The 11,881-nt window shown below is 46.3% G+C and overlaps 1 protein-coding gene across 1 annotated transcript; it reads left to right on the forward strand.

Moving 5' to 3' along the window:
• The first annotated feature begins 204 nt into the window (after window positions 1-204).
• Window positions 205-9,800, forward strand: EIF3L (eukaryotic translation initiation factor 3 subunit L). The gene is made up of 13 exons (XM_066184092.1): window positions 205-304; window positions 384-432; window positions 542-752; window positions 1,345-1,424; window positions 1,676-1,737; window positions 3,055-3,124; window positions 3,819-3,892; window positions 4,756-4,927; window positions 5,188-5,342; window positions 6,142-6,312; window positions 7,302-7,799; window positions 8,757-8,837; window positions 9,562-9,800. The coding sequence occupies exons 1-13, from the start codon at window positions 272-274 to the stop codon at window positions 9,598-9,600; spliced, it is 1,695 nt and encodes a 564-aa protein (XP_066040189.1). The 5' UTR covers window positions 205-271; the 3' UTR covers window positions 9,601-9,800.
• Window positions 9,801-11,881: the final 2,081 nt, after the last annotated feature.

Raw genomic sequence — 11,881 nt, forward strand, 5'->3', positions numbered from 1 at the left:
GGTGCATGCAGCCAATGGAGAGGGAGCGGGTGGGAGAGAGGCGGGGCGGGAAGTGGAGGCTGTGATCCGGAGAGCCTGACGGGCAGTTGTTTTCTCCAATCATATAGAGAAGGGGGCACGGCCCGCCCGTGATTGCTCAGCAGGATGAAGACAGGCAGTTGTCTTAGCCAATAGAAGGGCTCAGCCTCCCCGGCACCCTCCCCGCCCCTGTGCCCGCGCCGCGCCAGTCCCGCGTTTCCGCCCGGAGTCCTTTCCGCGCCGCGCCACCGCCATGGCCTACCCGGGGGAGGACTACGACAACGAGGTGCGGGCGGGGGGACTGGGGGGCGCGCGGGTCGTGTCTGGGCTGTTCGCGGGGACTCACTGCCGCCCTCTCCCCACAGGCCGCCTACGACCCCTACGCGTACTCCAACGACTATGATATGCACACGGGTAAGTGTGAGGGCCCCACGCCCCGGGCCTGCTTGCGCCCGGCTGGGTCTGTGGGCCGGGCCGGGCCGGGCCGTGCGGTGGCCGCTTCACTGCTCCTCCTCCTCCGCAGGAGACCCGAAGCAAGACCTGGCCTACGAGCGCCAGTACGAACAGCAGACCTACCAGGTGATCCCCGAAGTGATCAAAAACTTCATTCAGTACTTTCACAAGACGGTGTCCGATCTCATTGACCAGAAGGTGTACGAGCTCCAGGCCAGCCGTGTTTCTAGTGACGTTATTGACCAGAAGGTGTACGAGATTCAGGACATTTATGAGAACAGGTACAATACTATCCTTCCTGCAGATGGAAATCACTGTTTTAACTGTGATCCCGTTAAAAGGAAAGGATGGCTACTACCTGTGCTGTTCTAAACTTGGGCTTTCTCTGAAACCATTTTGATTTGGTTACAGTGGGAAAAAACCCTAGGTATTTCCAGCTCATTAGGCTGATGTAAGTATACATGAGTTGTGATCTGTCAGAAGGGAAGGGTGAGTCCTGGCCTAACAGGAAGGGAGGCTGCAAAAAGGGATCTCAGTGGTGCTAGTCAGGCAGTTTGCAGAAAGCTGTGAGGTGTAGCTTTTGTGTTTCTTCCCAACAGCTACTTCCACTCCTGCTTGTAGCCGTGTCAGCTTGACATAAAGGGAATGTGGAAGTGACACGTCTGTTTCGTGCCTGGGGGATAAATTGAAGTCTCACTGCTTACTTTGCAGTTTTCATTCTTTGCTTCAACAGTGGACTTACTAACAGGGGTTGGTGGTGCTGCTCAGTTTTCACCAAGTCCAAGGCCTTTCTCTGTTATCTTTGACTCCAGCACTCTTCATACTGAGTGAGAAGTAGCTTCTCATACCGCATGTGTGTCTGTTATTTTTCAGCTGGACAAAACTGACAGAAAGGTTTTTTAAGAACACTCCATGGCCAGAGGCTGAGGCCATTGCTCCTCAGGTTGGAAATGGTGAGTCTTCCACTTTCTCTTGGGTTGTCAGAGAGAAAAGAAACTGAATCCCTCCAGATCCTGAGTTAGCAGGTGCACAGCGTTGTTGCTGCCTGAGTCAGTCACCTTTGTTCACTCTGGCAACTCCTTCAGCAGATGCTTGGCAAGAAGTCAGATGAGCAGCATGTCTTTTTGTGCCTCCCTTTATTGTTGTGGCGGGAGGCTGATAGGCCCTGTGGCTTGCTAATATCTTCTTCTGTCATCTTTTCCAGATGCAGTTTTCCTGATCCTATACAAGGAGCTGTACTACAGGCACATCTACGCCAAAGTCAGCGTGAGTGTTGGCCCTATGTCTTCTTGTGCAGTGCATGCTGGCTTCTCTGCGCCAGGAAACTTGACCACTTTTGCTGCCACTACAGTATCAGTGGTCCCCTTATCTTTGCAAGGCAGGATTGGATGGCTTCATGAGCTGATGAAGTCACACTGATTTTAGGGAAGCTTAAAATTCTTGCCCTTTGTTAGTTTAGTAAGGATTCACTGACGGCTGAAAAGCAAGAAAGACTTGATTGTCTGTCTTAGGCTTGTTAGCTGTCTCTTCAGGCTTGGTGGTGATGAGTGTGCAGGTTTCTCTGGTAGCTCAGATGAATTAGGAGACTGGATCTGAGTGTTCAGGAGGCTCTTTGTTGCTAACAGCAAATGTAATGGTTGGTGAGTTAGGGAAGAAGGGGATGTTGGAAAATAACTGAATTTTTCTTTTTATTGCTTATGTGTGTTTCTTTGTGGCTCCTCTTCAAATGAGTAGGCAGTGAGAAGGGATGTCACAAGAGGAAGGTGCATTATTTGTCATTAAAAACCTCACATGGGATCAGAGTGCCTTGCAAAAAAGGAAACATGAATACCATAAAGGATGGAAAAGAATGAAATGAAAGGAATAATGCTCTGTGAAACAAAACAATCTTTGCCTTTTGTTTTTTTAAGTTGCTTTGAAATCAGTGAGAAAGTCTTGGTTCTTAAAGGAAGAAGTCTCAACAGATGCATGACTTATGGGTAAATAAGTAATAACTGCAGTTTTGCTGTGGACCAGAGGGTGGAAAAATGGGCACTTTTAAAAGGCTGCTATGTTAACCCAAGCCAGGCTTCAACAGGAGAAACTGGTTTCTCAAGCTGTGCTGTTAGTGGTTCTCAGACTCAGTGTCTCCAGCTGAAACAAGAACCAGTAGGTCTAAGTTAATTGATTTTAATCAAAAATGATTGAAAGTTGGCATCATTTAGAAATTATGTCCAGAAACAGAATTGCTGATCTACTAATGCTTCTTATGAGCAGAGAAGGAAGGAAGGCTGGTGAAGGTAATAGGAAGTTCTTGAATCTGAATAGCAGGGGGGAACAGGGAAAGTTAATGCAGAATATTCACAGGAGGTTTGACTGCTTGACATCCTGGGAGAAGGTACCTGTACAGGAAAAGTCATTCCTGTTTTGTGGGGCAGCAGTGCTACAATTTCAGGTTTTCTAGGTGATGCTGGTGGGTGTCCTGGCTGAATACTGGCACTAGGACTCCCAAACAGGACCCTCTTGCTCTTCTTATGCTGTTGCCCATGAACTCCCTCCTGCCCTGCTTGAAGTGAAGCAGACTCTGCTGACTTCTCTTTGCAGGGGGGGCCCACGCTGGAGCAGAGATTTGAGTCCTATTACAACTACTGCAATCTCTTCAACTACATCCTCAGTGAGTTGCTGCAATTAATTTTTGGTTTGTGAATTTTGGAGAGAAAGATTGGATGGAGAGGGGAGAGCTGAAGAAAGGGTCAGAAGAACTGAAACATGTTTATAAATAACAGAGGGAAAGGTAGTCTGTAAGCTCTCTGCATGTTTGAGTTTGTTGAATGAAGAGCAATTTACATCCATTAATTTAAAACCACAAAAAGCAGAAACAATGCTTTCTAAAATACTGTAAAGAATAAAACTTACTTAGCTCTCTGTCTTGCTGAGAGCTGCTTCACCTATCTTTATTAAAAAGTAAAATGAAGCTGTAAGCAAAAGAAACCTTGCAGTGTTTCACAACTGTTTACTGTGGTTAACTCCCCTTGGAACAAATGTTAGTGTTTGTGACTCTCTGCCAAGCCTCATGTGGAGAATGGATCAGTTAGGGTAAACCCCTGCAGTCTCTGTATAGCTTCTGAGAGTTGGTGCTGCTGAGCAGTCACACTCTAGAGGTGAACCCTGTGCATGTTCATAGTCTTTGAAAATGAAGGCAGTTCAGGTAGTCAAAGCTGCAAATCTCAGCACTACTGCAGGTTTCATTCATCTGCTACTCCATCTCCCATTTCAGGGAAATTCTTGTGTTCTTTAATTTGTCTGTTCCTCCAGTTCTGACCATGTTCTTGCTGAAGGTGTTAACCGTCTCATCTGTTCTCCTGCAGATGCTGATGGTCCTGCTCCTCTGGAACTGCCCAACCAGTGGCTCTGGGATATAATTGATGAATTCATATACCAGGTATGTGATTATAAAACTGGGCCATTTTGGGGTTGCCTTGCCTTTATTAGTTGTATAAATTTTAGATCTCTTCTCTTGTTGTGATTTCCATAGCAAGGGTACAATTGTAGGTTGAAAATCTTTGCTGATCACTGTTACTCTTGTGTTAGCAAGTGGATGAAGAAGTTGTAAATGTACAGATTTTTAAGTTACAGGGTGCTCTTTGGGGAATCTTGAACTTTTGTGCTTGTTTCTCTTTCAGAACAGAATTTCTGTCTTTCTTAGTCAGTGGGGCCTTTATGCGTGCACTGGGAGATTGATGACCTGATTTGAAATAAGCTGTGGTCTGAGATCTTCACATTAAGGAATACTTTTTCACTTACTGTTCTGAGTGCAGCAGTACAGATCTCAAATGCTTTTGGTTTTTCTCTTTAGAGAATATACTCCTGTCTGTGTAACTTTTTATTATAGAACTGCCTGGAATTCCTCAAGTGTTGTCTTGTCAATCTTGAGAGCAAAAAGGACATGCGCATACAGGGGAAAAAGATGCATCTGTGCAAACACATCTTATAATTTGGTCATTCTCTTTTCTACCTGTTCAGACAGCAAATTTGTGTTCAGATGCCTTTCCTAATTGTTTAAGAAATCCTTTTCTGCTTCGATCTCTCTCTTGGCCTTTTCCCTTTGTACTGAATATTTTAGGGGCTTTCAAGGTTGTATAATCTGCCCTTTTGATTTCCATTTGATCTCACATGAAACTTTTTTTTTGATGCAACTTGTAGTTTACTGTAATGCATTTGTGTGAGCAAGTTGTAAGCTCAGTGCATGTAGCTGAGCATCTCCAAACAAGCTGCTCATCATCGAATCTCTGCTTTTTCCTGTAGTTCCAGTCTTTCAGCCAGTACCGCTGTAAAACAGCCAAAAAGTCTGAAGAGGAAATTGATTTCCTTCGTTCCAACCCCAAGATCTGGAACGTCCACAGTGTCCTTAATGTGCTGCACTCTCTAGTTGACAAATCCAACATCAACCGACAGCTGGAGGTCTATACAAGTGGAGGTGAGCTTGGGTGGTGCCAAGCAGCACTGGTGTCTCTGGTGCCTTGCTTTGATTTGACCCAAGTTGCTTGCCTTTGTTTGGGAGCTGGATCAAACCCATAATCAGTGGATGGATTGGCTGGGAACTGGTTCTGTTGACCTTAGGTGAGAAGTACCAGTTCAGGCCTTGCTCGCTTCGTTTTAAACAGAAAAGTATTGAAAGGGAAGCTTGCTTCCTTGGAGCAATGGCATTGTGGTATTGTGGTTCCTTTTTTTCCCTAGGTGACCCTGAAAGTGTGGCTGGTGAATATGGGCGCCACTCGCTGTACAAGATGCTGGGCTATTTCAGCCTGGTTGGGCTGCTGCGTCTGCACTCTCTGCTGGGAGATTACTACCAAGCCATCAAGGTGCTGGAGAACATCGAGCTCAACAAGAAGGTAATGCAACATGTTTTAACCCTACTCTTGCAGTCTTCCAAATGCCTCTGTTCAAGCATGCTGGTGAAAAATTACTGTACTGAATCTTCCAGCTGAGGAACTGTTTGTATCTGCTGTAGTTGTCAGGAGCTTGTGGCTGAGCACAGCTGGAGCTTTGGCGTTAAATCAAGCCATATGATAATGCCTGATGCTGTTGCAGCACAATTGCCCAGTTTTTTAGGAGGTTTGCTGTGTTGTGCAAGGCAGTGTTGTTACAGAGAATACTGCTGGAACTGCAAGTGGTAGTGCAGTGGTAACTACCTGAACACACCATTCTTACCTTTGTCAGTGGCTCTTTCTTGTATTTTTGACTTCTGTTCTCACTGTGCTCGCTCCCACCTAGGCTGTTTTTGCCTTAGAATTGAGTGCTTCTGCTTGTGGCTAATAAAAGTTCAGCTGCAGTGGGTTTGGGCCAAGGCTTGGCACAGATCTACATGCATGCTGTCTGGCACAGGAAGTAGAGTGAAATAGGGGGAAAGGGAACTGAGCAGAGCAATGTTAGGCACAGAGCAAGAGTCCTCTCCTTGCAGGAAGCTGAAACTGGAAAACACAGGAAATGGGATGATCTAATAAAACAGTGAGGAAGCTGCTGCAGGGTTGGGTGGGAGATGAGGTATCCTGAATTAACCCTCTCCTGTGTGTATTTGGGATTGGAGTGAAAGCAGAGGTGGCTGGATTGTGGCTAACAAGCCACAAATTTTGGATTGTTTGGTTTGGATTGTTTCCCCTCTAACATAGCATGTTACTCCTTCCTTCTCAGAGCATGTACTCCCGGGTGCCTGAGTGCCAGGTGACCACCTATTACTATGTGGGCTTCGCATACCTTATGATGCGACGTTACCAGGATGCCATCCGTGTCTTTGCCAACATTCTCCTCTACATCCAGAGGACAAAGAGCATGTTTCAGAGGACGACCTACAAGTATGAGATGGTAAGAGATAGAATAGACTAGACTTCCCAAAAGAAAAAGTTACTGTCTTCTTTCCTGTCCCTCTGTCACCTGATAGCTCCTGTCTAAACGTCCAGCTTTATTATCCTGGATTTTGCTGGTGGTGGTGATTTGGGATCCTCTGAACTCCTTTGCCATGTGTGATAATACTTTCTCTTATCTATGTTACTAGTGACTTTGGGTATTCCCCATATTGTTGTCCCAGGTCCATCTGTGCTCTAGCTCTAGGCAGGGTTGTTAATGAGTGTCATCTGCTGATGATACTCTTGTTGATGCTCCTTCAGACTTAATTGTGTTTCTAGTCCAGTGCTGCACTTCAGGTTGCTGCCATTGTCAGATACATTTCTATTATCTGATAATCATTCACAGACATGGCTGTAACAAAGCTCCTTTCTCTTTCTTCCTAGGCTGTTTTACCTTCTGATTTTGGTGCCTGTTTAACCTGCTGTCTCCTTTTTATCCTTACGATTAATTCCTAGCTCATTGTTTAGCCAAATCTTACCAGTCTTAATTCCAGGACACTTCAAAAAGTTGGTGTGTCTGTTTCAGCCACACAGCTGTCCATTTCATCCCACACTCAAATAAATTTTCTTTTCTTCACTGACCTCCCTGATAACTGTCCCTTGCCAGGAGATGGTTGTTAAACTATTTGCCTTCCCTTCTCTGCTTGTTCTTGTACCAAAACAGTCAAACATGCATCTGGCCCTCTGAGTTCTGCGTGGCTCTGGATGCATTTACTCTGCACCATCCTCTTGTCCAGCCCTCTCTTTTATCTCTAAGAGCCTTGATGTGTCATTCATCCATTTGTTTTGCTCAGAGGCACTGCTGCTTTGTGCTGTCCCCCTTGAGCATTAGGACCATCAGTGCTCTGTGTAAAAAGTGGTCCTCTGCAAAGTGCAGCTGCCAGTTCCCTTGGACACCCTAAAGCCTGAGCACACTGTGGTGCTGACAGGGTCTCCTCTCTGTCTCAGATCAACAAGCAGAATGAGCAGATGCACGCACTGCTGGCCATCGCCCTCACCATGTACCCCATGCGCATCGATGAGAGCATCCACCTGCAGCTGCGCGAGAAGTACGGGGACAAGATGCTGCGCATGCAGAAGGGCGACGCGCAGGTCTATGAGGAGCTCTTCAGTTACGCTTGCCCCAAGTTCCTCTCCCCCGTGGTGCCCAACTATGACAATGTGCACCCCAACTACCACAAGGAGCCCTTCCTGCAGCAGCTCAAGGTCTTCGCTGATGAAGTTCAGCAGCAGGCCCAGCTCTCAACCATCCGTAGCTTCCTCAAGCTCTACACCACCATGCCTGTGGCAAAGCTGGCTGGATTCTTGGACCTCACAGAGCAGGAGTTCCGTATCCAGCTGCTTGTCTTCAAGCACAAGATGAAGAACCTGGTATGGACCAGTGGCATATCTGCCCTGGATGGAGAGTTCCAGTCTGCCTCTGAGGTTGACTTCTATATTGACAAGGTTGGTATCTACCACTTGCTGGCTGGGAAATTCTTTCACCCAGGAAATTCTGGAATTGGCAGCACCTAGTTTTGTTCCATTCTGTGGGAGACATTCCTTCTTCCTTTACCATTTATAGGGCTTGGCTGCCCACGATGAAGTTATAACTCTGCGTAAAAGGAATATCAGTGGATGAAGAGTGATGGAATATCACAGGCAGCTTTGGCAGCCAACGTACCTAGAAAACAAACACTTCCCCAGGACAGAGGGAGCTGCTTGTCAGCATTCTGGGAAGTGATAATTGAGTGACAGATAGTGCTGCTGTTTGTGTGTCAGGTGGGATTGTCCTTGTAGGTGTCCCCCACATGTCTCCTTTGTTCGACAAAGCAGAGATGTTGCTTGGTCATGTTACAGGTCTGCTTTGCACTGGAACAGCATTTAGTTGTGGCTGCTCTAGAAGGAGTCTAAACACAAGGTGTGGGCCTATCTCCATCTGCCATTGGAGCTGCAGCAGCAGGAAGCATAGCAAGGAGTCTTTATTCAAAGAAGAAAGCAGTAACCATTAGGTTTCTTGCTAGAAAGGAGACCAGGTTGTCCTTATAGCAGAACTCTTCTTGCAAGGTCTCATGCCATGTCTCAGCGCAGCTCTCATGGCATATAGCATGACTGAAAAGAGGGAAGCATGAACTGGGGTTGGAACTGTCAAACTGCTGCAAGGAAGACAAAAACAGAGAGTGTGTAAGAATGTGGGAGGTGAATACAATGTGAACTGGGGACCCATCTCAGGCAAAGGTATGAGGGAAGGCAGCCCAAGGAGAGCTGGATGGGTGCTGTGGGACTAGCGCAGGTCAGATATGTGTGATGCTGAACCATGGCTGGGGTGAAGCCCCGTAGGTTGATCCTTGTGTTTGGCAGTTCTTGCTGTCTCCCTGCTAGTAGCACAGTCCTTTTCCTAATCTCATCCTGTTCACTTCCCAGGACATGATCCATATTGCAGACACAAAGGTCGCTCGACGTTACGGGGACTTCTTCATCCGCCAGATCCACAAGTTTGAGGAGGTGAGGCCTGGGTGGCAGAGCTGTGTAGCTCTGTAGGAGACATGGGGCAATCACTGGGCTGTACAGGCTCTTGAGGGTCCACACCTGTGTGAGACAGCTGTGTAATTCCATGCTGGACTTAGCCCTGGCTCTGCAAGGCACTGGGCAAAGGCAGGTGTTCTAACAGCAGCTGCTGGCCTTTGAGGAATGGTATGTTTTTGTGAGCTCAGTTGAGCCACAGTGGAAGAGAGTTTTACTGTCCGGGAATGCTGTTTCCATTGTCCCTAGATAAATGTGGTGTCCCTGTCAGTAACACAACCAAAATTATATCTCTAACTTCATAACTATGGCTCTAGAAAATGGCCTCAGAGATTTCTGGAGCAAAGATGGCTTCAGCTTGGCCAGGAGGTGACATTCTGTCACTGCTCCACTCTCCCAACAGAGGTTGTTCTGCACTGGAAACTCAGAGGGCAAAATTTTGAGATTTGGGAGCTTAATACAGGGTTGTGATATAGCTGCTACAAGTTTGCATCCTCTCTTGCCCCCACATCTTTGTCTGCTATCTTGGAGAGGAGAGAGTTCTACTTATTCCCCTTCTACTTGATACACTGTATTTGCTCAAGAGCTCGCTTGTCGGAGAGTTGGAGAGGAAGGAGTTAAGAGGCATTGGATAAAGTCTGCTGAGGGGAACAGCAGTGTGTATCAATCACTGTATTTTTTTGACCTTTGCTTTCTCTGATTCCAGCTGAACCGAACATTGAAGAAGATGGGCCAGAGACCCTGATGTGGATGCAGTGCAGGCCTGGGCAGAGAAGTGTATGGGAGAGATTATTCTCTTTGTTGAGGGAGGGGAGCTCAGGATTCTGGCATTTCTGGAATCTCCTGTGACTCAGAAGGTATTTTTTATTTAAATATTCAGACTTGTTTGGCTCCAACTATCCTACGAAGGACAAGACATCTAATAAATAAGTGGAATTTTCCTGATGAGCATTTGTAGTCATTTATTTTTCCTGTGTAGAAGAATATAACTGCATCTGGAGACATGGGCAGCTGCCATTGGCTTGTGCTCTCGTTGGTTCACGTCATTGCGGGTAACAATAGGGAGCAGATCTGTTTAGGTGCTCTGTACATTCACCATGCACAGCAAATGGGGAAGGCTGCAGAACTGATTGACAGGAACAAAATGAGCTGTTCCGTAGTGACTTCACGGGATATGAAAAGAGATACAAGCTGGTACTATTTCTTTTAGCTTTTAGCCTACGCATTGAATAGACCTGAGTTATCATTACGTTCTTGGAAGGTTGCATTTTTGCCTTTTCTCCCCTCTATTTTATTTTAGTTGCTATGGAGTAGAAATGCTCCAAAGTGGATTGTCGTGTCTCTAAAGGAGAGGGGAGAATTTTTGCAAACATTGAACCAATATTAACTGGTTGTCTGATGAAATGTCCTTGCTGGAGGTTGTGTTTTATTTCAGCAGAAGTGGTGCCTGAGACCTGGCCCTTAATTTAATCGAGTTCATTTTCTCTGGAAGACTGCCCAAAGGTCTTTTATTTATTAAAACCCTTTAAATGCAAATTTTCCCTGCTCTCCAGCTGCAAATTTGTAGTGCCTTGAAAAAGGGGGGAAAAAAAGTTGGAAACGAGTCACATAAAAGAAAATCAAGGACCTGCAAGTATTGGAGAAGAGAATGCAAAGAATGAATCACATCCGTCCACACTCTCCCTTTTGCCATCTTTAAATAGTTTGGTGTTTGAGTGGTAGAAGCAGGTGCAAGAGGGAAACCTGCATGTGTAATAGAAAGCTGCACAAAGTGTGTTTCAGATACACCATCTCCCTCTCTGTACCTCTCGCTCTCGTTCCTTTCCACTGAGAAAGGGGTCCTAGCAGTCCAGTTTGTCTCTGTATGTGATTCTGTTTAAACGAAGGAAATAATTAGCCTTTGTTGGATTATATTCTGTGTTTGAATGAGGGTCAGGTTTCCAGTGTCCTAGATACCGCTCAGAAGTCAACTGTTTCCCATCACAAAGTCAAGTAACTCAGGTGGGCAGGGTACAGGCAACACAGTGAGATTATATGGGCAATTCCTGTTGGCCTTCTAGCTGCTGGTGTTGGTGTTATGGATGCTAGGAGCTTACTGTCTCCAGTTCTGGAGGGTTTGAGGCAGCCATATCATTAAGAAATTAAAGGACTGAGATGCCACTGCATTGCAGCAGCCCATGGAGGGCTGTGTTCATATCAAGCAGAATCTGATCCTTTTTGATTTTAGGGCTGGCACTTTTCCTTCTGTGTATTTTTGCCAAGAACAGCACAGTAAGCATAGCTGTCAACAGCAACTGCCCTACTTTCTTACTCTCCAAAGTCTAAATTTTTTCCCAGGATATGCTCAGGTGAATGTGATCCACAACATGAGAACCTTGGCAGGTATCTCTGTGACCAATTTCAGTTCATAGCATAGCAAAGGAATCCAGTATGTTACTGGGATTTTAATATCTGGTTGGCATGTTGGAATTACAGATTTTTAATGCTTATCTGTATCATCTGAAACACTCCAGTGGTTATAGGCTGTTCTCAGGTCTATGAATATGCCGCTGCTTTGTTTCCATCTGCCAGAGCAGCTTCCAAAGGATGTACAGAGACCATCCACTGATCTCCCTGGCTCCACGCCTTCTCTGAGGGACTGCTGAAGGTTAACTGAGCAGGACTGGCACTTGTTGGAACGAAGCCAGGAGGAGCTTGCAGCTCTCACTGCGTGGAAAGATGGGCTCAGCGAGCTGCCGTGCCTGGCACTGCTTGAAGCTGGAGGAATGCAGGGTGTTCAGCAGCATCAACAGAGCTCTGCTGGTGCTGGGAAGGCGCTCCAGAGGGAGGTGGGGGTGGCTAGGGCTTGAGCCTCGCCTGCTGCAGCAGGGTTTGGTGAGTGGAAGTGGTTCTGGACAAAATGGTTTTGTCTGAGGAAACCACACTACAGGGTCATGTACTCTGTGTCTCCGTCTCTGTCTTATAGTTGCGAAGGGGCTGAGTGTAATTATGGAACTTGGAAAAGTCAAGAAAACCTCCCTCATTCT

This window comes from Chamaea fasciata, unplaced genomic scaffold (genome assembly GCF_029207755.1).
Source record: "Chamaea fasciata isolate MVZ Bird 193981 ecotype frontalis unplaced genomic scaffold, bChaFas1.0.hap1 SCAF_5, whole genome shotgun sequence".
Lineage (NCBI taxonomy): Eukaryota > Metazoa > Chordata > Aves > Passeriformes > Sylviidae > Chamaea > Chamaea fasciata.

Excerpts from the sequence above, each read along its gene's own strand:
- EIF3L (XM_066184092.1), top strand. The coding sequence starts at position 272 with ATGGCCTACCCGGGGGAGGACTACGACAACGAG. Across the intron at positions 433-541 it reads CGACTATGATATGCACACGG|GAGACCCGAAGCAAGACCTG; the intron begins GTAAGTGTGAGG and ends CCTCCTCCGCAG. Across the intron at positions 6,313-7,301 it reads CGACCTACAAGTATGAGATG|ATCAACAAGCAGAATGAGCA; the intron begins GTAAGAGATAGA and ends TCTCTGTCTCAG.